Raw genomic sequence first — 25,197 nt, 5'->3', positions numbered from 1 at the left:
CAAAGAGTCCTGTGTGTTTGCAGAATCAGGAATTAAAGGGTCCACTTTCTTATAGACAGCTAGTTCCTTGGGGCAGGGCCCTCCTTACCTACTGTAACAATGTATATGTTTGTTATGTTATTGTTGTCGTCCTCTAACCCTATTGTACAGCGCTACAGAATATGTTGGCGCTTTATAAATAAATGCTGATAATAATAATGCTTACCCAATTCCAAATTAATCCCAGCAAGGAAACTATAGAGGAGATAGCACTTAAAGATATTGGCTCACATTAATTAAGTAGTGTTCATTCATTGCCTTCCAGCAATGCGAGGTGATCTGTGGAATGCTGTGACTCCCCTAAGTAAATATGGTCCATAATCTGAGAGATCCAGCATGCACACAACAACTGGAGACAGATAAAGAAGTTGTGTGACCTGTGCTACTTCACTTAGCAATAGTCAAATGAACAGTGATATGCTGCACACCATAAGTCATATAAACAAAACAATATTACCGGTGCTGCTGGTTCAAAGGGATACCTGTCACAAAATATCCAAGCTTGAACTGTGAAAAGGAAAGATCCAGCGCTCCACGGATTTGCAAAAGTATCAAATTTATTGTGCCATACACAACGACCGTTTCAACCTTAGTAGGTCTTTTTCAAGTGAAAAGGCAATGCCTTAGGGCGAAACGGTCGTTGTGTTTCGCGCAATAAATTTGATACTTTTGCAAATCCGTGGAGCGCTGGATCTTTCCTTTTCACTACTTCACTTAGCAGCATGTATAAAAGCTTTATTAAATTGAAGACACGAAGTAAGTAATTATATATTCTGTACGTAGAAGCAGATTTTTTTCGGACTAAAAATGTCATAGTATTCAATGGGGATTTTAGCCAGAAAATGGCGTGAATGGCTGCTCCGACATACTGTATATAGAATAAGACCCACAACTTTTGTTTCATTAATTGATAGTAGGCAGAGATGTGTGAAACAGTCCAAATCCATCTCCCGGATTTTTTAGACCAAATCCATCCTCCCCACCAAAATCCGTCTGCGGAGTGGGCACTAAAAAATCTGTGTGGATCAATCCAAATCCACCGATGGATACAATCCAGACGGATTTTAAAGTAATCCGATCAGTGGATTCCACAATCCGTGGTCGTATTGTTAAAAGTCCACACACGAATTAATCCGCGGTGACACAGAGTCAGAGATATATATCCACCTTCGCTGATTAGTTTGTGTCCGGATTATTAACAGTCTGGCCATGGATTTCGGGTTGCTCAGTTAAATAATATAACAAATCTGAAACTCCGGATTTACCTTCTTGAAACTAACCAGCGGACCAAAGTAACCGGCCGATCCGAGGTGGATCCAAATCCACCCCCCAAAAAATTGCCCATCTCTAATAGTAGGTGACACCCTTTTTATTTGGATTAACTCAATATATCGTTGAAGCAACTTTTTGAGATCAATGCTTTCTCTGTCAGGAAGAGAAAGAAAACATTGCTCTTGAAAGCTTTTGTTATTTATTCTGTTAATCTAAATAAAAAATGGTATTATCTCGCTGACTTACTGTATATTTGCACAATTGAAACTGGACTAGGATGTTTGCTATTTGTAATTGACATGTTCAATACAGGGATGTCAATGGTGAAGGATCAAAATCAGAGATTTTGGGGATGGGGCTGAACGATGTTATCCTAATGGATAAGTCCTGATTTTTTTTTAATCAGTGAGACTCCAGTGAAGATGCTCAAAGTGCAAATCCATGAGGGCCAATGTCATCTTAAGGCATGGGCTAAATGGGCAGTAGCCCAGGATTCTGGACCTTCCAAGGCCCCCCAACCTTTCAAAGGCTTCACGAATGCTATGGCCCAAAATATAATTTTACATTCGTAGCTCTGTCTAACTGAACGCAGCAAACGTTACTTAATTCTAATTATATATATATATTATTATATTAATTAAATATATATATATATATATGGCTGTGCAATGCAGCAAGCATAAGCTTATAGGGGTCCATGTCAAAATGAATTTGAAGAAAATGTGGCACTGTGTGCTCATTTGCATGTAATTTCCCAGAATCCCTTGCTGCAGTGAAAGCACTGTATGCTGGGCGATGATATTGGTGAACGGTAGGGTTGCAGACCTGTCTAAGACATGCAAATGAGCACACAGAACAAAGACAAAAGAAACAGCGCAAAAAACCTCATAGTGTAGTATGTAAAAAAATTATATTATTATAACAGGTGAGTATTGCACGTACATCAGATAAAATAATTACTGGCAGTACATGTATATGGACATGTTACCAATCAACCATGGATGGGATATGGTGGTCATCAAGTGGATTTTCTTCTCCTTTCACTTCTCCTTTATTGCTCTCTGCATGGATCAAAACTGCCGTGGTGTATGGCATTAGCCCAACATCGTGGTTACAGCAGCCCGGTTGGATTCGTCTATCCCACGGCTGTTGCTGCATAGAAGCAAGCTCTCACTCCCTGGCTTTCGGCGTGTGACGTCTACTTCCGGCGCGCGTCAATGATGTCATCCGGTGGTGCCAACAATTTCACAGTATCGGCCGGTCAGGGAAGCAGCGGGAGGGAACGGAGATGAACAAGAAGTGTATACAGGATAAAATAGCACAGCGGGTAGTACTGTGAATGCGTCCTCTCATCCAACGCGTTTCGTACTTTGAATGTACTTCGTCAGGGATATCGGAGGTGTCTAGAGGTGCGCTTCTTATACCAAACCCTTTCTTGTGATTGGCTGTTTAGTTTGAGTCCAGCCTCTCAACAAGTGGAGGGAAAATTAAAGGGATATACCCTCTATACATTGAAAACCTTTTAAAAAACTTTATTAAACAAAGAATACTCCAAATGCTAAAAGGTAAAGAAACAAATATTATTAGAACATAAAATATATAAATGTTAAATATGATTCCTAAGCTAACGGAAGTAAGGTAGAAGAGAGAATAGTTTATATAAAATATATATATTAGATCTTAGCAGAGATACATATAATGAACTCTAATGGAGAACCATAATGAGCATAAAAAATATATATTTAAAATTATAAATATAAAGATTCATTGAACCAAATGAATGTCGTTTTTAATATAGAGACCAGACGTCTATTTCCTCATTTAATCCCAACGGGGACAGTGTTTGTAGTTTATAGATCCAAACGCTCTATTGTCTGGAGAGCATTTTGTCTCTATCACCACCCCGTCGTCCTGCAGGGACGGTTTGAATGCCATATACCTAAGACTACTATCATCACTATTATGTTTTAACTTAAAGTGTCTGGAAACACTATGGTTTTCTAATCCTAGTCTTATATATCTAGCATGCTCCAGAATTCTCACTCTAAGATAGCGTTTAGTCCGGCCGACATATTGATATCCGCAAGGACATTGGAGAAGGTATACTACATGTGTAGACTTACATGATATGCAATCTTTTATCACAAAGTTTTCTTTTGTAGTGTTTGAGGTAAATTTTTTCCGTTCTGAACTAAGCATTTTGCAGGCCTTACATTTGCCACAGCTATAGTTACCGCTTGGTTTGTTTGGCAACCATGAACCCTCAAATGTGGAGGTGTTAGATGTTCCAATGTCACTAGGTGCTAAATAGTATTTGAGACTTTTTGCCTTGCGGTAAATAAAACTAGGCTGTGAGGGAAGACAAGAACCAAGAATGGGGTCATTGCACAGAATATTCCAATTTCTTTTAACTATATTCTGAATTTTGGTACTTGTTGTAAGGAATCCACTACTGGCTTTGACTGCAGCCTTGCAGACCTGTGCAGTTGCAAGCTTCCTCTGGCAATCTATGGCACAGGTGCTGCCTCTCATTGCAGCTTCTGCCCTGTGCTCTTTCATTGGAGGAATTCTCACACACCCTCCTCCTGTGATTGGATCTCCGCCCTTTATATTCTAGGCGTTGGCTCTGAACCAGGGCCGAGCATAACTATTCTTACCTCTATACACTTTAACAACAAAAAACAAGGCAGCGCTAATGATAAAAAAGACCAGCAGCCTATGATATAACTCTGACACCCTATGTCAGATAAACAGATGAAGAAAAAATGTTATATCTATGGCGCTAAGCCTGAATCAAAATATATACAACCAGATAGAAGTGGATGTCCTCTGGGGCTCTCCTCACGAAGACGGTCAAATCATGTAAAAGATATAAAAACAAACATAGTGTAATACAATAAAACCTCCTAAAGAACAAACATACTAACACATATAGACAACGAAGGCTGAGACAAACAGATGATTAATGAGCAATAAAAACATTTAATAAGACAATTCAATATATAATGAATAATAAACACTAAAAAGGTATATATGTGCACACCAACACTGGCTAAGCTGGCCGCTTACCAGACTCTGGTGGTAAATATGCAGTGGATAATTCAGAGAGTATCCCCTCTCGTGATGGTAGATGTCAGCTCCCAAACTCAGCAGCGATCCCACGGGACACAGGAGCTTCCAACGGGGTTTCTCCTTCCCCTTCTCTGCTCAGGTCTCAGCTGGGCAGGCACGCCGGACCGCGTGTAGCCGGAACAGGCGTCACCCCGTGCGCAATGACAACGTGGGACGCAGGCAAATCACAGCAGCGCTCCGTGGCAGATGAATACAGGCAAGGGTCTGCATGCAGCTGGAAGCCTGTGAATTGTCCGTGTAGCTGAAAGTCCAAGGAGCTGTTAGCGATGTAGAGGGTACTCTGAAACGTCGGTGGTGCACAAGTGATCCGCCCTACGCGTTTTTTGCCCCTGAGGAAGGAAGCGTAGTCTTCCGAAACGCGTAGGGCGGATCACTTGTGCACCACCGACTTTTCAGAGTACCCTCTACATCGCTAACAGCTCCTTGGACTTTCAGCTACACGGACAATTCACAGGCTTCCAGCTGCATGCAGACCCTTGCCTGTATTCATCTGCCACGGAGCGCTGCTGTGATTTGCCTGCGTCCCACGTTGTCATTGCGCACGGGGTGACGCCTGTTCCGGCTACACGCGGTCCGGCGTGCCTGCCCAGCTGAGACCTGAGCAGAGAAGGGGAAGGAGAAACCCAGTTGGAAGCTCCTGTGTCCCGTGGGATCGCTGCTGAGTTTGGGAGCTGACATCTACCATCACGAGAGGGGATACTCTCTGAATTATCCACTGCATATTTACCACCAGAGTCTGGTAAGCGGCCAGCTTAGCCAGTGTTGGTGTGCACATATATACCTTTTTAGTGTTTATTATTCATTATATATTGAATTGTTTTATTAAATGTTTTTATTGCTCATTAATCATCTGTTTGTCTCAGCCTTCGTTGTCTATATGTGTTAGTATGTTTGTTCTTTAGGAGGTTTTATTGTATTACACTATGTTTGTTTTTATATCTTTTACATGATTTGACCGTCTTCGTGAGGAGAGCCCCAGAGGACATCCACTTCTATCTGGTTGTATATATTTTGATTCAGGCTTAGCGCCATAGATATAACATTTTTTCTTCATCTATTCTTACCTCTATGTTACTGTCTCTGCCACAAACCACCCCAGGCCTCTCTCCTAGCGTTCTTACCTTCCAAGTTCCTGAGTATCCAGAGGCCTGGTCCTGGACGTCTGTGCTGAAGCGTTGTTGCCAGCACTGGCCTGCTGCTATCTCCTTGCAGTGGCCTACCCCGGACATCTGTGCTGAAGCGTTGATGCCAGCACTGGTAACTGCTGCATTCCCTCCTAGCAGTGGCTACCCTTCCTGTCCTGTGGCCTGCCGCTATTCTCCTGTAGTGGCCTATCCTGGACGCCTGTGCTGAAGCGTTGATGCCAGAACTGGTAACTGCTGCATTCCCTCCTAGCAGTGGCTACCCTTCCTTTCCTGCGGCTTGCTGCGATCCTCTTGCAGTGGCCTGCTTGGACTTCTGCGCTGAAGCGTTGGTTCTTCCTGACGCTGCCCTGCGGTGAACTTCGGCCAGCCTGCTGTCTCCTCCTGCTGAGATCGGCGTCATGGGCCGAGGCCGCTCCTCGCGCAGAAGCCGCTCACGCTCCTAAGCTGAAGCGGGGCACTCCTGATTTCCTGTTGCCGAACTCCTGCTTCATTAACGACGATGCTGCCTTCTCCAATCCTGACCCTGCGATGTACGACTACGAACTGCGCACTCCGGATCAATCTGCGTGGACTAAGGTCGGTGATTATATAACCCCACCTCAGCCCCGCGGTCCGGTCCCGGTTTGTGGCGAGCATCGGCGTAACAGTATGCTCGGCCCATTAGAACCGGACCGCGCCGTGGCGGGGGATGGCAATTTACCAACTGAAGTTATGTCCCGGCCTGCGTATCAGTCCCACTATGAAGGCCAGTATTTGTGTGAAGTAATACCCCTGATGGATGAAATGTTTACCTATGAAGGTTTAACCCCTTTGCAAAGACAATGCCGTTGTGATCTCTTTATTAAAGCTTACTGCATCCTGAACTTAAAACAGTCTCTGGCCGCTTGTATTCGCTCTCCTGATTCCCCTATAACCTGGGATAACGTGAACCCTATGGAACTGGCCGACGCCCAAGAGGCACTCTATCTCCTGGCCTCATCACTGGACATTCCCCTAGTACAACAGGGCGCCCACATCATGTTGGCTCAGTCTCAAGATACACTCCATGTACTTTCCTCAACACTAGACATTCACATAATAGAACAGGATCCCCTCCTTGCCAGCTACGCTGCTGCTTGGCAGATTCTCTATGCTGCCAGTCCTGTTGCTAAACCTGTGGGGGTACCTCTCTCTCCTAAGAATGGTCAAACCATTTCTCTGTCACTGCCCACTAAGGAAGAAGCTGCCACGCTCCCTAATCCTGAGTTAACCTCCCTAAGTTCTGTCCCTGAGGTTATTTCGGTCTTAACCCCTGCTAGTCAGGCTTATGCGTCCCCCACTGTAAATCCCTGCAGTACCCAGGTCAGTGTGTCTTCCCTAGCACCAGAGAATGAATCCTGTTTGCCCTCTTTTCCTAAACCAAAAATTCTAAGCTCTGTTTCCGAGGTTTTTTCTGTATTAACCCCTGCTAGTCTGCTCTGTGAGGTCCCTACTGCTAACCCTAGTATTCCGCAGTCTAATGATAGGTCCCTAGGGCAAGAGGCAGAACCCCCTATAACCCCACTCTCGGAGACTAGCTTCTATTTCTCTGATTCTCAGGTACAGAGTAATTTAACCCTTGGGGTTTTTCCTATGTTAACCCCTGCAGGTCAGCCCTGTGAACCTTCCTTGGTAGATCCCTTTAGTTCGTCAGTCAGGGACACCTCCTCAGCCTCAGAGGATCAACCCCTTTTGTCCTCTGACTCGGCTAAAATTCTCGGGGCTATGCCCCCTGAACTTTCGGCAATAATACTGGCTCCAGTAAAAAGTATTCTGGACCTGTTTGTTTCTCTAAACCTGTTCGCAGAATCCCTACTCCTAGGTATTTCACTCACCCCGTCTGCCACTCAGAGAGCTGAGACCCCTGCTACTGAGCATAGACCCCTTTTCGTGGAATCTGTTGTCGTTTCTGATGTCCCAGACACTCTTTCCCAAATACCCACTTCAGAGGCCAGCACAGTCGTGGTTGCCCCACTTGCACTGTCTGAGTTCTCCTTTTCTCAAATCCTAGGGTTCAAAGCGAACAGTACATATTATGCTCCTTTCCAAGAGACCCCTTCTGAGATCAGCGTATCTGCTGTTGCTCCCTTAGTACAATTAACGTTAGGGCCCTTCTTTTTGAAGGATCAGGCTTTCAAGTTTGAGACTCCCTTTATCCCTGACTTTGTAAATCTGCAGTCCCTTCTCACTGTAGTTAAAAGTTCTCCAGCAGCCGCTGAGTTAAGCTTTGCCGCTGCCAAATCTTCTGTTACAGAAGCAACCTTGCCTAGCTTACTTCTGTCTGTCCTATCTGTGATGCCTATCACCTTTACTAAAATTTCTGCTTTGCAAGGCATTTCTCCTATTAAATCTGTGATACCTGCAATTCCTTTAATCAGTTCCAAAACCCCTGTCACTAAGTCTCCCATGGAGTCTGATGCCCTCACTAGGGATTCTCAGGGACCCAATTCTGTAACAAGCAAGATGTCCCTTGTGTCTGTTGGAGAGTTTACCCCAGTTTCTCTCACGGATCATGCCACAGCCTCCGGGATGATTAAAAATGACTTTAAGTCTGGGATGCCCATTCCTGTAATAATACTGTTTCACGCTGATTCGCCCACAGTATTCGGGGTATCCACTACTGACTGTATGTCTACTACCACGAACTCAGGGGTATCGCATTTGGAACTTTCCCTTTTTTCAGAAGATCCCGTCTTTAAAATGGACTTATTTTTCTCTGTGTCTTCCACAATACTTGGGGTACTTGCTATTGACTGTCCTGTCCCAAAACTAGGGTTACCTCTCAAAAAGGTGCCTGGAGCTACCGATGTTAAAAACCCTATGTTTAAAACAGTAACAATTTGCATTGCTTCTCCCACAGTATCATGTGAGACCTGGGTACCTGGGACCTCCACTCCGAAGCCAAGCTCTAGTTCTCTGTCTTCTTTCTCTGTGTTGGAGGCACCCAGCTTTAACCCAAAGACTTTTTTCCCTAAGGTTGATGCACCGCTTAACCGCCTGCCTTGTTTTTTGGATAAAATCTGTTTTCTCACCTTTCAAACAGACTCCTTACTGCGCACTCCGGATCAGTCTGCGTGGACTAAGGTCGGTGATTATATAACCCCACCTCAGCCCCGCGGTCCGGTCCCGGTTTGTAGCGAGCATCGGCGTAACACTTGTTGAATTGTACTCCGTAATAAAAGGAATTAGGATTTTATCACCTTCTATGTTGTCATCTCTCATTTGTGTAGAGTCTTTTTTTGCAACTTTTTATACCAGAAGTGATTCCCTATCCATATTACAGACCCTCTCCAATGATCTTATTAGAAGAGCTCTATCATATCCACGTTCTATGAATTTATCAAATAGAACGATGGATTGATTTTCAAAGTCAATTTGTTGGCTACAGTTGCGTTTAATTCGCATAAATTGACTCACAGGTATATTGTCTATACAGGACCTTTTATGGTTGTTGGAAGACAATAAGAAACTGTTCGTGTCATCTTTTTGAAAAAAGTTTTGGTATTTATATATGAACCAGTTTTGGATTCCAAACTAAGGTCCAAAAAATTAATTTCATTTGCATGAGTCTCCGCAGTAAACTTTAAATTAAATTCATTTGATTTAAGATAAATTTTAAATTGATCTAAAGTAGTCTCATCACCCTCCCAAATGCATAGGACGTCATCAATATATCTCTGCCAGCTAATCACATGGTTTACAAATGGATTGTTATTCCAAATGAAGAGATCTTCCCATACTCCCATGTAAATGTTGGCGTAGCTAGGGGCAAAGCGTGTCCCCATAGCTGTGCCACACAACTGTATGTAATACTGATTCATAAACAGAAAATAGTTGTGTGACAAGATATATTGAATGGCGATTATAATGAATTCACAGTTGAGGGGGTGTAATTCTTCATCCTTCGATAATGTTTCTCTAATGGCATTAATACCTCTATTATGGGGAATACAAGTATACAATGACTGTACGTCAAAAGTTGCCCATCTATAATTCTCTTTCCATATTTTTGTTTTTAATGAGTTCAAAACGGCAGTTGTGTCTTTCACATAGGAGGGCAAGACCTTTACATATTTTTGCAAAAAATAATCCACATATTGGGATAAATTTGCCGTTAGGGAATTAATGCCGGAAATTATTGGTCTGCCTGGTGGATTATTCATATTTTTATGTATTTTTGGCAGATGGTAATAAACTGGAATTCGTGGAAACTCAACATAAAGAAAATGATATTCTGAATTTGTAATTACTGTGGACTCGACAGCTTCATCAAGAAGAGCTTTTAGTTCCAATAAAAAATCGTTAGTAGGGTTGCGTGGAAGTTTACCATAATAAACGGAATCATTAAGTATACGGAATGCCTCCATTTCATAGTCGTTTCTATTTTGAAGAACGACTCCCCCACCTTTGTCTGCTTGTTTTATGATAAGGCTCTTATGATCTTGTAGTTCTTTGACGGCTTGATGTTCTTTAAACTTCAAATTATGCTTAATGTCTGAAAATTTTAAGTCTTTAACCATTTGGGTAAATTCATTATTTACAACATTAAAAAACGAATCAATAAAACTGCCTTTACTGTGTGCAGGATAAAATCTAGATTGTGGTTTAAAATTAGTGTGTTGGCATAGTGTATCAACTTGATTCTCCTTAACATATAACTGATCGATCTCTAAATTAGGCTGATCAATACCTAATTTATTCCTCATAAAATGCCTTTTTAACGTCAAATTTCTAGTGAATTAAACGCAACTGTAGCCAACAAATTGACTTTGAAAATCAATCCATCGTTCTATTTGATAAATTCATAGAACGTGGATATGATAGAGCTCTTCTAATAAGATCATTGGAGAGGGTCTGTAATATGGATAGGGAATCACTTCTGGTACAAAAAGTTGCAAAAAAAGACTCTACACAAATGAGAGACGACAACATAGAAGGTGATAAAATCCTAATTCCTTTTATTACGGAGTACAATTCAACAAGTACCAAAATTCAGAATATAGTTAAAAGAAATTGGAATATTCTGTGCAATGACCCCATTCTTGGTTCTTGTCTTCCCTCACAGCCTAGTTTTATTTACCGCAAGGCAAAAAGTCTCAAACACTATTTAGCACCTAGTGACATTGGAACATCTAACACCTCCACATTTGAGGGTTCATGGTTGCCAAACAAACCAAGCGGTAACTATAGCTGTGGCAAATGTAAGGCCTGCAAAATGCTTAGTTCAGAACGGAATTTTTTTACCTCAAACACTACAAAAGAAAACTTTGTGATAAAAGATTGCATATCATGTAAGTCTACACATGTAGTATACCTTCTCCAATGTCCCTGCGGATATCAATATGTCGACCGGACTAAACGCTATCTTAGAGTGAGAATTCTGGAGCATGCTAGAAATATAAGACTAGGATTAGAAAACCATAGTGTTTCCAGACACTTTAAGTTAAAACATAATAGTGATGATAGTAGTCTTAGGTATATTGGCATTCAAACCGTCCCTGCAGGACGACGGGGTGGTGATAGAGACAAAATGCTCTCCAGACAAGAGAGCGTTTGGATCTATAAACTACAAACACTGTCCCCGTTGGGATTAAATGAGGAAATAGACGTCTGGTCTCTATATTAAAAACGACATTCATTTGGTTCAATGAATCTTTATATTTATAATTTTAAATATATATTTTTTTATGCTCATTATGGTTCTCCATTAGAGTTCATTATATGTATCTCTGCTAAGATCTAATATATATATATATTATATAAACTATTCTCTTCTACCTTACTTCCGTTAGCTTAGGAATCATGTTTAACATTTATATATTTTATGTTCTAATAATATTTGTTTCTTTACCTTTTAGCATTTGGAGTATTCTTTGTTTAATAAAGTTTTTTAAAAGGTTTTCAATGTATAGAGGGTATATCCCTTTAATTTTCCCTCCACTTGTTGAGAGGCTGGACTCAAACTAAACAGCCAATCACAAGAAAGGGTTTGGTATAAGAAGCGCACCTCTAGACACCTCCGATATCCCTGACGAAGTACATTCAAAGTACGAAACGCGTTGGATGAGAGGACGCAATCACAGTACTACCCGCTGTGCTATTTTATCCTGTATACACTTCTTGTTCATCTCCGTTCCCTCCCGCTGCTTCCCTGACCGGCCGATACTGTGAAATTGTTGGCACCACCGGATGACATCATTGACGCGCGCCGGAAGTAGACGTCACACGCCGAAAGCCAGGGAGTGAGAGCTTGCTTCTCTGCAGCAACAGCCGTGGGATAGACGAATCCAACCGGGCTGCTGTAACCACGATGTTGGGCTAATGCCATACACCACGGCAGTTTTGATCCATGCAGAGAGCAATAAAGGAGAAGTGAAAGGAGAAGAAAATCCACCTGATGACCACCATATCCCATCCATGGTTGATTGGTAACATGTCCATATACATGTACTGCCAGTAATTATTTTATCTGATGTACGTGCAATACTCACCTGTTATAATAATATCATTTTTTTACATACTACACTATGAGGTTTTTTGCGCTGTTTCTTTTGTCTTTGTTCTTCTAGCTTCGTTCTGTGGAGCCATTCCACGAATACAGCTGCACACCTTCACATTTAAAGTAACAGGTTTTATATACAGTATATATATATATATATATATATATATATATATATATTTAATCACTTTATTCACTGCAAGAGCACCAAACCCTTGTTCACAATTATTAGAGCGCAGTTCACCCTTTTTTGTTTCTATCACTAAATGAGCACACAGTAATATTTTCATTTGCTATATACAGTTGTGTGAAAAAGAAAGTACACCCTCTTTGAATTCTATGGTTTTACATATCAGGAAACAATAACAATCATCTGTTCCTTAGCAGGTCTAAAAATTAGGTAAATACAACCTCAGATGAACAACAACACATGACATATTACACCGTGTCATGATTTATTTAACAAAAATAAAGCCAAAATGGAGAAGCTATGTGTGAAAAACTACGTACACCCTTACTGTTTCCATAGGAATTAAGATGCTAAGTAGCAGACTGGTGCTGATAATCAAATGCCCTTGATTAATTGATCATCAGCAAGTGTGACCAGCTCTATAAAAGCCGAAGTTTTAGCAGTTTGCTGGTCTGGAGCATTCCGGTGTGTGTTAACACAATGCCAAGGAGGAAAGACATCAACAATGATCTTAGAGAAGCAATTGTTGCTGACCATCAATCTGGGGGGAGGGGGGGGAGGAGTTATAAGGCCATTTCTAAACAATTTAAAGTCCATCATTCTACAGTGAGAAAGATTATTCAAAAGTGGAAAACATTCAAGACAGTTGCCAATCTTCCCAGGAGTGGACGTCCCAGCAAATTCACCCCAAGGTCAGACCGTGCAATGCTCAGAGAAATTGCAAAAAATACAAGAGTTACATCTCAGACTCTACAGGCCTCAGTTAGAATGTTAAATGTTAAAGTTCATGACAGTACAATTAGAAAAAGACTGAACAAGTATGGTTTGTTTGGAAGGGTTGCCAGGAGAAAGCCCCTTCTCTCTAAAAAGAACATGGCAGCAAGGCTTAGGTTTGCAAAGTTGTATCTGAACAAACCACAAGACTTCTGGAACAATGTCCTTTGGACAGACGAGAACAAAGTGGAGATGTTTGGCCATAATGCACAGCGCCACGTTTGGCAAAAACCAAACACAGCATATCAGCACAAACACCTCATACCAACTGTCAAGCACAGTGGTGGAGGGGTGATGATTTGGGCTTGTTTTGCAGCCACAGGACTTGGGAACCTTGCAGTCATTGAGTCAACCATGAACTCCTCTGTATACCAAGTATTCTAGAGTCAAATGTGAGGCCATCTGTCCGACAGCTAAAGCTTGGCCGAAATTGGGTCATGCAACAGGACAATGATCCCAAGCACACTAGCAAATCTACAACAGAATGGCTGAAAAAGAAAAGAATCAAGGTGTTGCAATGGCCCAGTCAAAGTCCAGACTTCAACCCGATTGAAATGCTGTGGTGGGACCTTAAGAGAGCTGTGCATAAACAAATGCCCACAAACCTCAATGAACTGAAACAACGTTGTAAAGAACAGTGGGCCAAAATTCCTCCACAACGATGTGAGAGACTGATAAAGTCATACAGAAAACGATTACTTCAAGTTATTGCTGCTAAAGGTGGTTCTACAAGCTATTGAATCATAAGGTATATTTAGTTTTTCACACATGGCTTCTCCATTTTGGCTTTATTTTTGTTAAATAAATTATGACACAGTGTAATATGTCATGTGTTTTTGTTCATATGGGGTTGTATTTACCAAATTTTTAGACGTGCTAAGGAACAGATGATTGTTATTATGTCCTGATATGTAAAACCATAGAATTCAAAACGAAGGTGTACTTACTTTTTCACACAACTGTATATAAGAGGAGGAGAGAGCGCACAGCCCATAGCGTAAAAAGTACATTTAATTATGGGAAATAGGGAGGGAAGTAATAGGCTCACTCACATGGCAAGGTTAAAATCAAGCATTTGTGAATAGAGAGAGAGAGAGAGAGAGAGAGAGAGAGAGAGAGAGAGAGAGAGAGAGAGAGAGAGAGAGAGAGAGAGAAGAGAGAGAAGAGAGAGAAGAGAGTGAGACCAACCCTAGCAAGAGAAGACAAAGGACAGCACTCAAGGATAAATGGCAACAAAAAAACCTGTATTTAGATGGTACAGCACAAACAAGACCAATGTTTCGATCCTTGTAGGACCTTCCTCAGGGTAGCACAATCCTGAGGAAGGTCCTACAAGGACCGAAACGTTAGTTTTGTTTGTGCTGTACCATCTGAATACAGGTTTTTTTGTTGACATTTATCCTTGAGTGCTGTCCTTTGTCTTCTCTTGCTAGGGTTGACTGCTTTCTCTGTTTATTTCTACAGGACAGGCACCATACCATTTAACTTTGATGGGAGTGCCAGCTGCCCCCTGTTCTATTATATACATTAGCAAGCTTAAGCCTATAGGGAACCATGTTAAAAATGGTTTTTGAAGCAAAAAGCAAAAAGTGGCAAAAAAGTGTGTGCTCATTTGCATGTCATTTCCCAGAATCCCTTGCTGCAGTGGAAGTGCTGGGTGATAATGGTGAAAGGCGGGGTTGCAGACCTGCCTAAGACATGCAGATGAGCATACAGTTGTATTTACATATATATATATATATATATATAAAAGAACGGACCCCGCATCCACAAGACTGCAAGATATAGGTAACCAATAGACTGACAGAGATATATATACTGAGTAAGTAAGTCAGTGGTGCTAAATAGGGCCAATTAATATGTGAACAAAAAAAGAAGCCCAAAAGGATAGCATTCAGGTATACAAGAAGCAATTTCAAAAATACATTTTATTAATTGGATGTCACAAAACCAAATAAAAGATAGCACAGAATTTTAAAACATGGCATGGATCCCCTGTGCGCAAACCTGAGCAATAAGCTGACTAACATGTCTGTCTATCTGGTAGAGACACTGTAGGAAGACCGGTAGATGAATATATAATGTCCCAGGCTATAAATACAATTCCCAGAGAAAAATGAAAAATCTCCTGGAAAAACAACAAACAGTGCCACTATGTCGCAAAGAGGAAATGGTTGAAAATCAATCATGAATTTAAACAGGTAGTATGAACAGGTTAGGACCAAAATCTATCACAATCTATTCTCTGCATTGAATATAATGGGACTGATTAAATGAAGGTGATGATACCAAAACAAGCTATGAATAGCAATGCAAAAAGTCAGTCCTGTTGAAGAGACAAGTAGCAAGTGATATGGTTCCAAGTACATGAAGTACACAGTCCTGATATAAATGTAGTATTCAGCACAGTCCATGCATGATAGAGAATCACAGAACATGTATGAAGCAGCAGCTCAAAAAGGTATAGTTACGTGTCCCAAGAGGGGGAGAAACCAGGGGATCCTGCCTGCAGCACCCACTCCTACGCGTTTCGGCTAGATGCCTAGATGCACTATTTAAAAGGATATAATTCGCGCCAAAACTGTAAAAAAACGGAAGTACCAGGTGAAAATTAGAACCAGAACCATACCTCAGAGGCTTCCATGGATGCAGGGAACTCGCGAACCTCACTGCGCATGCGCAACATGATGTCACCGGCTCTATGCGTGTATATATATATATATATATATATATATATATATATATATATACACACACACACACACACAACCGTATATGGCTTTTAATTTTATATAGCCTAACTTTTTATAGGTAGTGTAATTGATTTTATCGGACATTTAAAAAAACGAAAACAAAAAAATCGCACAACAAAAAACTATTACAGCATGACAAACCGGAGTCAACATTTCCTAACATTGAAATTTCTTTTCGAATTTTGCTATCAGTGATAGACACAAACTGCAAAGGTGAAAGATCTTTGTCAAAGTTGAGACTTATTAAGAACGAGCCCCACAGTTGCTGCTTCAACCAGGATTGAACGCTCTTTCTTGATGACAATTGAATCAGATATACTTCATAAAATCGAATTTGATTACATTATTTGTGACTTTTCAAATAAAATTGAAAAAAAAAAAAACAGACAATATTTCAACAACAGTTTTGAACGTTTTTCAATAAAAACATGCTGCATTTGTATTTAAATGTGACCTTTGTGGATGGGGCTCCCAATTTACATTTAGCCCAGGGCCCCAAAAATTCTTCAGACAGCTCTGATAAGAGCTGTCATGTCTTACAAGGCATTTGCAAATTTCAGGCTTACTATTCTCCCTTATCATCAGTATCAAAAATAAGGAAAGCATCACAGATGTATTATAGAAGTGAACCCTTTGCTGCCAGGGGGAATTGCAATGCATTGTAGTCCTCTCCTCCGGCAGCAAAGGTGTTAAAAGGACAGGAGGAGAATTTCAGCTATTTCTCTTGAGTGAATGCCAGACTCCCCGGCATATCAGCAAAGCTGATTTGTTCAAACACAAAAAGCATTGTACAGACGTGATTATTTACTCTTCTGCTGTGCCTCAAACTAAGTGGGAACCATGACAATGCAAGCTATATACTGTAGTAACAAATGTTTTGGGAGATATCGATGCATGCATTGGTCACTAGAAAAATAATGGCGCTGTGTACTGTTTCTCGTTTGGACCCAATTTGATCTACTCTTACTGATCCAAAGCGGACTGTCCCTGTTCTCTTCCATGGAGCATAGAATAAGTTATCTGCTTATAAAATATCAGCATTTGAGGAATTAGGCCCAAAGCTGGCTTCTGTTTGGAAAAGTGCTCTTTTTTTGGGATCGGAAACGTGCTCTCTCTCTCTTTTTTTTTTTTTTTTTAAACCAGTGAGAATTCATTCAGGTTTATGAGACTACTGATGCTAAAAAGAGACAGAGCACGACTCCAAATCATAGAGACTTACAGAAAATCAGTTGAGAGTTGGCATCTATAATTCTATTGGCCATATGCTTAAGTCTTCCTTTGTTTTCTACAATAGACATGTCATTTAAGCCAACAACGTTAAAAATCTACAGAAATAATTATATTACAGGTTTAATGCAACCCAGGTAGGAAGAGATGGATAAAAGTTGAGATTTCTTGGGGTTGGACAGCTGCCTCGCTTGACCTTTAGAGTGGACGCCCATGAACTCACTTCCTGCTGAGGTTACTCTGAGTCATAAGAGGAAGGAGCATTGTTAGCTGGAAAGTTTATAGATAACCTCCATACCACATTACAGTGCGGCCTGTTCTTTGTCCTCACCAATGATACATTATGCTTTGATGGCAGATGCCTCTGAGTGACAAGGTGTTCAGCTATGACCACTGACAAACACACATGGCTGCCAGAAGCTAGCAAGAAGCCAAGGAATGTTTCTAACAGAAAGGCAACAGGTAAGTATTAACTTCAGACAAAGATTTTGGGTTCTGACAGTTAAACATTTACCAAGGCAAAGTCAATATTATCTCTATGGCACAACAAATCCGAAGGATTAAAGAATGAGAAGCCCATACTTGCCTCTTCCTACGCAATTAAATATTTATTCCACAGTCAACAAACAATGTGTTCGTAAGTGAAGTGCATGGAGTTGGACTTCCCATTAGGATTGCCAGGTGTCCGGTATTGAACCTGTATTTGGACCCTGTCCAGTTAAAAATTAGAGGTAATACTGGACATGTACGTGTCCGGCCAGTTCCAAGTCATCATTTGACAAACGTATTGAATGAAAACTATTTAACATAACAAATAAGAATCAATATGTGCAATATGTATTAAGCAATCATATTGGATTAACCCTTACCTAGGCCTAGTTTTGCCAATAACTTCCTTTGGTCCATATGGTTTATTCATTGTGTAGTTTAGGGACAGGTTAACATGAATCAGCAAAATAATGGAGATAGAGTTGGTTGCTTCTTTAAAAAGATAATCTGTAATACTTTATTCAAAGCGAAATAGTGTTGATGATTTAACAAGTACAGACCTTTGTAAACCGGAACACTTGGTAGCTTTAAGTTTACACAAAAACATAAAGATATACAGTGTCCTGTTATGCTGCCGATGTCATGTGCTGGTGCTCCGTTCACCCGCCAATGAAATCCTCAGATCCCGAAACAGCAAGACAAGAAAGACACACAGCGCCCAGGGCAAGTAATTAAATAGATACTTTAAAAACAAGAAGAGCAACTTACACTTAGACAAATTACAGTCCACACAGTAGACCAGACGACCCGCAATGCAATAAGTGGATGCAACAGGAACGCTGTGCACTGGGTTCCAGGACCTACCAGTAGGATACGAAGCACGTCCGCCCAAATGCTAAGTCCAATGTCCGTTTAACGTTCGCCGAATCAAATGTCAAACTGACATTGTACAGTACGTTGTATCACCTTATTGCATCGCGGGTCGTCTGGTCTATATGGACTGTAATTTGCCTAAGTTTCTGTAACTTCTTGTTTTTAAAGTATCTATTGAATTACTCACCCTCTTTCTTGACACGTGTATATATATTTTTATACTTATCCCATTTTACCTCTTGCTTTCTGCAATCCTTTCCTCTAACCACAATGGTGTAAAAATCTAGAAATAGAGATGTCTCACCCAGAGCCATTCCCCTGATTAGGCTTTATTATTAAACAACACATCCTATAAAAATAAAAATGATGCCCCTTGAATTCATGTATGAGTTTGTATTGGATATTCACCATATACTGGAGTTATTATTATTATTTTTTACAGTCAAGAACTGCATTATATTGTAAAACATCCCTTTTGCTTTCTGCATCTTTGAAAATTGTTAAAAGTAGAGGAAAAAGTCAAAATAAATGGGTTTCTGACAATGACAAAAGAACTTGATATTATAAATTAACACAAGAATCCAGCAAATACCCTGATCTCAATGTTACTGACTGTCTTCCATGTGAATCCATTAAGGAAAATGTATGGTTTTAATCCCTGCCAGTACAAATTGTCATACTGTATTTGTGCACTGGTCCCTGGTGGTAATTGTAAAGCTAAAACTTGGCAACTTGGAAAGTCAATTTTTGCAACCAATCCATGATAACTCTTCTGCCCACTTCCCAGAAGCAGTTACCCTCAAACTGCCCTTGTCAAACCTCCAGTACTGGTCGCCTTTGAAAAAGTAGACAGAGCCACCCGGATAGGACAAAGCTCCATTGGTCTTGGGTGGGACACCTTTCCAGTCCAGCAGACTGCGTGGGTAGTAAGGCTCCAGTGTCAGGAACTCCTCATTCACCACATAGTATTTGGGCCCCTTGAAGATGACCAAGTGTCCAAGCTGCTCAAAGTATAGGGCCGTGTCAGGATGACGAGGGAGACCATTAGCGCTGCACTTCCGGGGAAACCCTGCATCCAATTTAGAATCTTTGTATCTCCAGCATCTGCCACCTGCAAAAAAAGAGTCACCCAATATGTTTACATTCCTACAAGAGACAACGGTTATAAGAGCAAAATCTGCAACATTCATTTTTGTTGTTTTTTTTATTTCTCAGGGGGAAAATGTGGATTAAACCCATCCCCCACAGATATATAAATCTTCAACGCCACAATTTCAATTGATGGCTGGAATTATCATTGTTGATTCTAATCTAGACTGTTTTTTTTAGTTTTTATTAAAGCCTTATAATTTATTTATCTTTTAACATGAATTTCAAGCTCTGGGGAACCACTGTTCTCGAGATACTAACCGGACCAATAGAAAGTCGGAATCCTTTGTGTCTTCCTATTGGATGGCCATTTAAATGCCCTTTGGGGATGCGGACAAGTATCTCGGGAACGCCAGAGCTACAAATAAGTTGGCTCATTTGCAGAGGACGCCCTGGTGCCAATGCTGTATTGCAAAATTACATTAGGTGGGATTGTTGCTTAAATATTACCTGAGCCCCTGGAGCCAATGCATATTCCCCGGGACCCAAGATATTTGGTGATTTTGTGCGGGTTTTCTGACACATTAATGCCCTGAAATCTATAAAAACAGGCTCAAGCCCTACCTGTTTAACCAGGCATTTAATTAATGCCACAACCTGTCGCATGTAATAACTACAATACAAGCCCATCCTATATTGTATATTTCCTTGTGTTTGGTCTCTTTTATAACCCTAAATGTTTTTTCTTCTTTTTGTCCTCTTTCTGTAACTGTGAAGTGCTTTGAGTCCTATTGGGAGACAAGTGCTATATAAATAAAGTAATTGTTAATAATAAAAATGACAAATATGACAGCAGGGTCAACTGCATGCGACTGTTCCTTTAAGAAATGCCACGCACACAATTAAAGACATCAAATTAAGGCTAAGGCCCCGGTATCTCCGCTGCAACGCGCGCCCGCGAGATTGCCGGCGCGTGTAGCCGATTACCTGGTCTGCAGCTCACTGCAGGAAGAGAGACCGGGGGGGGGGCGTGGCGGGGGAGTGACGGGGGCACGGCCATGACGTCACCCGGCAGGTTCGCCCTCATTGGCTGAACCGCCGGGGGGCGTGCCGTATCGCTCGACGTGAGTCCTGCTCTCAATTCTATTGAGAGCAGGAGCAGCTCTCGCCCCAGCGCTGCGCCCCCCCCTCGCAGCGGGCCCGGCGCCATTGAGGGGAGGACTCTCGTCCGTGCAGCATCCGCTACAGCGGACGCTGTAGTAGGCAGCAGGGTCAAGGCCTAAAGTTGCAGTCCAAACAGGCCACATACAGATGTAGCAGACATTATTGTTCCTTTTTCATGCACCTAATTCAAATATAATTGTGCCTGCTCTCGCTGGGGCGTCGTGTATTCCACGCTGCAACGTGGGAGCAATAACCCCTGCTACATCTGTACACATATAGCCCTCGTAACATCCTCTGCAATCAGGGGAAATAGACTACAGCCATGAGAGGCCAAAGACTGAAACAGCCGGCTCTGTGGCTGCCTGCAGCTGTCACTGCCCCAGAGTTGCATAACAATGCTTCTTTTCTGCAGCTCTGGTGACGTATGGTTGCCAGGTGTCCAGTATTGAACCGAATTGTCCTGTATTTGGACACTGTCCAGTAAAAAAATAGAGGTAATATTGGACATGTACGTGTATACCAGTATTACCTCTCTGGATATAGTGACCTCAACGGCTTGCAGGGGCTGTGGGATTTCCCCGAGCAGGGCTGTTGCTAGGGGGCTAGGCAGCATCCTCCATCCTGATTGGCTACATTATCCAGCAGCAGCCAATCAGGAGGAGGTATCAGGAGCATGGAGATGGGGCCAAGGAGAGGAGGAAACAGCATGGAGCGGTGAGAGGGGAGTGTGTGTGTGTCTCGAACACGTGCACCTTTCACCATTGTGTCCAGTATTTTTTAAAAAGCCACTTGGCGACACTACTGGTGAGCAAGAATGGGGCGCCATCTAATATCTATGTTGCAGTGGGAATACAGTGAAAGCACTCAGCTGTGTGCCATTTTCTCAAATATTTTTTAACATCGCTGTTATATTTGAAGTAATGTTACATGTTACCGCAAAAAAAAGTATATATATATATATATATATATATATATATATATATATATATATATATATATATATATATATATATATATATACTTTCTGCTTTATATATATATATATATATATATATATATATATATATATATATATATATATATATATATATATATATATATCCTTAAAACTATTGGAGGACTTCAGGACAAAACACATTTGTTGACTTTAATGAAGTTAAATGCATTTATTACAGAAAAAAATTAAACACATAGCAAAAATCTACATAATTAAAGCAGCAGTCTGAGAATCAGTTTTAAAAAAAACTGTGTTGGAAAGAGCAAGAAAAGATCTAAAGTAAAAAAAAATTACAACTCAAAATAAATGTAAACAAAAAGGCAATCAGTAGACACTGCTGCTTTACACGACTGGCTCATTATTTCACCCATTCTATGCTGGAGGTGCCTACAATGTATTGCTCAAATGTGTCACAAAGCTCCTTGAATGATTCTCAGATGAGCTCCTGAGTCCAAAGAATATTTTTTTGACCACAGAGGTTTCCATATTATAGTTACATAGTAGATGATAATCCATTATCCAGCATTGGTGTACTATCGATTGTAACTGTACACCATTCATTTAATCTATTTACATATTTTTTTCACTATTGATGGGAAGACTTTTCTGTTTGTGTGCCATCTACATATAAACATGTACTTATTCTCTGGAGCACCTCTATATGATGACCTATTGAAGGGACGATTGTTTCTTAGCTGGGCTGATTATTTGTATTCCAGCTTTCGCTTTGTTTTTTTCTTGTTGTTAGGGTTGCCCGGTAGCTTCACCAAAAGTACTGGACACAATGGTGAAAGGTGCGACGCGCTCGAGAAAAGTCGATGGGGAGGGATGTTATTTATAAATGATCTGACTGTTACGTCATTAAGGCTCTCTCCCCAGATTTTTTTTTAATGAAACAGAATATGAAATGGTGCAATTTGGTACATACTTGGAGTGAAATTTAACCGTGAGATCATTTATAAATATGTTATAAATAACACATGCTTCTCTCCCACACATTCCAAGATTGTTGCTCGCCTCTTCACCCATTCCCTCGATCTCTCACCCCCACTCCCCCCCCCAATCCTCTCACCAGCCTCCCCCCCCTCACACAGAAACACAACAGGACACACACACTCTTCTATGCTGTTTCCTCCTCTCTTTGGCCCCATCTCCAGGCTCCTAACACCTTCTCCTGATTGGCTGCAGCAGCCAATCAGAATGGTGGAAGCTGCCCAGCCCCTAGCAACAGCACTGCTGTCTCCCTGCTCTGGGAAATCCAGCAGCCCCAAGCTGGTCAGGTCACTACGCCCGGAGAGGTAAAACCGGTCTACACATCCATGTCCAGTAATACCTCTAATTGTTTACTGGACAGAGTGCCCAAATACAGGACAGTCCGGTTCAATACCAGACGCCTGGCAACCCTGTTTGTTGTGCACATTAGAATCACTATCACTACTGCACACTACTGTTAGTATTCACATTTTTATACTCAACTTCATATTATATTCAGCACTGACATTTTTCTTGCACTGCTATTATCACATATGATATTAGTTATAATATATCCCAGATTGTTTTAGGTAGCGCAGATATTCTCCTTTGTACATAGTAGATGAGGTTGAAAAAAATACATCTCCATCAAGTGCAACCTATGCTATTTTGCTTTCACATGCTAGCAAGTGGATATGAATGAAGAAGATTGAGGTGAATAGCCCTTTCCAATCCAGTGCATACAGCTACCATTGTCTTCATTCATAAGCACCCACAAATACACCACATCTATTGACAGATAATGGCAGGCAGCTGATAAAATTGAAAAGTGCACACAATATTGGCTTAAAATTAAGGGCAACGACCTGTAAAGTAAATATTGTTCACATGTATGTATTCTAGGTTATTAATCTAGCAGTTAACCAAGCTGTTTCTAATGGCATTGAAAAATGCCTTATGGAAAACCCATTACATTTTTCTTCCATCTTCAGTCCATTGATATCTATTTTCATACAATCTGCAAGATTTCAGAGATTGCTACTGTGCATTATCAGGAATTGTTTTAAAGTGTTAGCTATTGTGGCTGACATCTTGAGTGTCACATACTATAACTAGGGATATCGGTTTTCGGGGACTCGTTTTTTATCTATTATATGTGATTCGCCGCTTACCTCCACACAGCTGGGGAACCACGATAGGAGCAGAGAGGTTGCGCCAGGCGATCGTGTCGCCGGCGGCTCCCTTTGCAGGGCACCGCCATGGTACTATGCGTGCGCATGCGCGGTGGAGTCGCGCATGCGCAGAGTCTCCGAAGCCGACAGCCATTACCAGAAAGTGCACGCATGTGCAGTGCAAGGTGGCCATTTTGGGAAGGTGTTCCGCGGGGATTACAACCCCCAGCAGCCCAAGGGGCTGCAGTCACATGCCGCGCAACAGCCAATAGGGCTGTGAAGGTCTCCTGTTCTCTAATAGATACATTTGGCACACTGAGGAGACCACGCCAGTCGAAGCTGGGACAGGAGAGGCTAGGGTGTGTGTACAGGGTGTCTGTGGCCCCTGCACTAGACCAGAGACCCCCATAGGCCCCAGCTAGACCCCGACTCCCCTGTAAAGTTTGTGCTGCTACAGAACACTGCCCCATTATCTCATTAGTGTAAGGGACACAGCAAAGAACGCCGCACAGCAGATGCGGCCTGTGGTCTGGGACCAGAACACCAACGCATACAGAGACTGTTAAGGGGGACCTCCAGCTGGATATCACCCCACATGGAGGCAGACTCATCACTGACGACGACGGCAGGGGACCGGACGGCCCCTTGTCTTTAGAAGGCATTACTGGGTGCTGGAGCACCCAGCAGGTATCATTATATCTCCAAGTGCACCAACAATAACACTTTAGTTGTGGGCAGCATTGTCGAACATATGGGGTTGGTTGATTTCTGCGGACACCGGGTGGTTAGGTGCCCAGGGGCACCTCAGTACTTTGGGGATATCCCATCAGGGTGTGGACGCTGGGTTGGAGGACACTGTGGCAATTACAACCGTGCAAGGCCTATGTGGTGTGTGGGTGTTATATGGTTACACATATTATTATCTGCATTCACTAAACTGTTATCTATACATGTGTGTGTAATTTTTTTATTGAGTCCTGTGACGGGTTATCCAACATTGTTAGGATCCTGCACAGGTGGAGGCACTGTCATCAGACAAATCAGGTACAGCCCAGGCTCCCAGCAGCAGAGGTTCAGGCCTCCTGTGAGCCACAGGAAATGCACCACATACTCAGTAGCCGCCATATCTCCCATAGGGTGGGGGAAACTGTGCTACATTTGGAGGCGCTGCTGAGATTCTGACCTGGGGTGCCCGAATCAGCAGTTAAATGAGTGCAACAAACAAGACACCATGTTTGTACTCTCCCAGCAAGAGGTCCACGACTGGGCCTTAGAATGTCTTGTACCCCCGCGCCATGTGGTCGCAGTGGGAGGAGTGTTCTCCCTTACATCTATGATTGCCATCCGCAACCACGCGAGGAAATCCCTAGGTCATACATATGCCACCACATA

The 25,197-nt window shown here is 41.8% G+C and overlaps 1 protein-coding gene across 1 annotated transcript in view; it reads right to left on the bottom strand.

Annotated features, from left to right (window-relative positions):
- Positions 1–15,829: 15,829 nt before the first annotated feature.
- Positions 15,830–25,197, bottom strand: part of MMP28 (matrix metallopeptidase 28) — an 82,343-nt gene continuing 72,975 nt past the window's right edge. The window contains exon 8 of the mRNA XM_075589866.1: positions 15,830–19,522. Within this exon, the coding sequence (XP_075445981.1) occupies positions 19,152–19,522 (371 nt within the window). The 3' untranslated portion in view covers positions 15,830–19,151. The remainder of the gene's footprint in view (positions 19,523–25,197) is intronic.

This window comes from Ascaphus truei, chromosome 3 (genome assembly GCF_040206685.1).
Source record: "Ascaphus truei isolate aAscTru1 chromosome 3, aAscTru1.hap1, whole genome shotgun sequence".
Taxonomy (NCBI): domain Eukaryota; kingdom Metazoa; phylum Chordata; class Amphibia; order Anura; family Ascaphidae; genus Ascaphus; species Ascaphus truei.
This window is presented reverse-complemented; position numbering and strand designations above follow the sequence as displayed.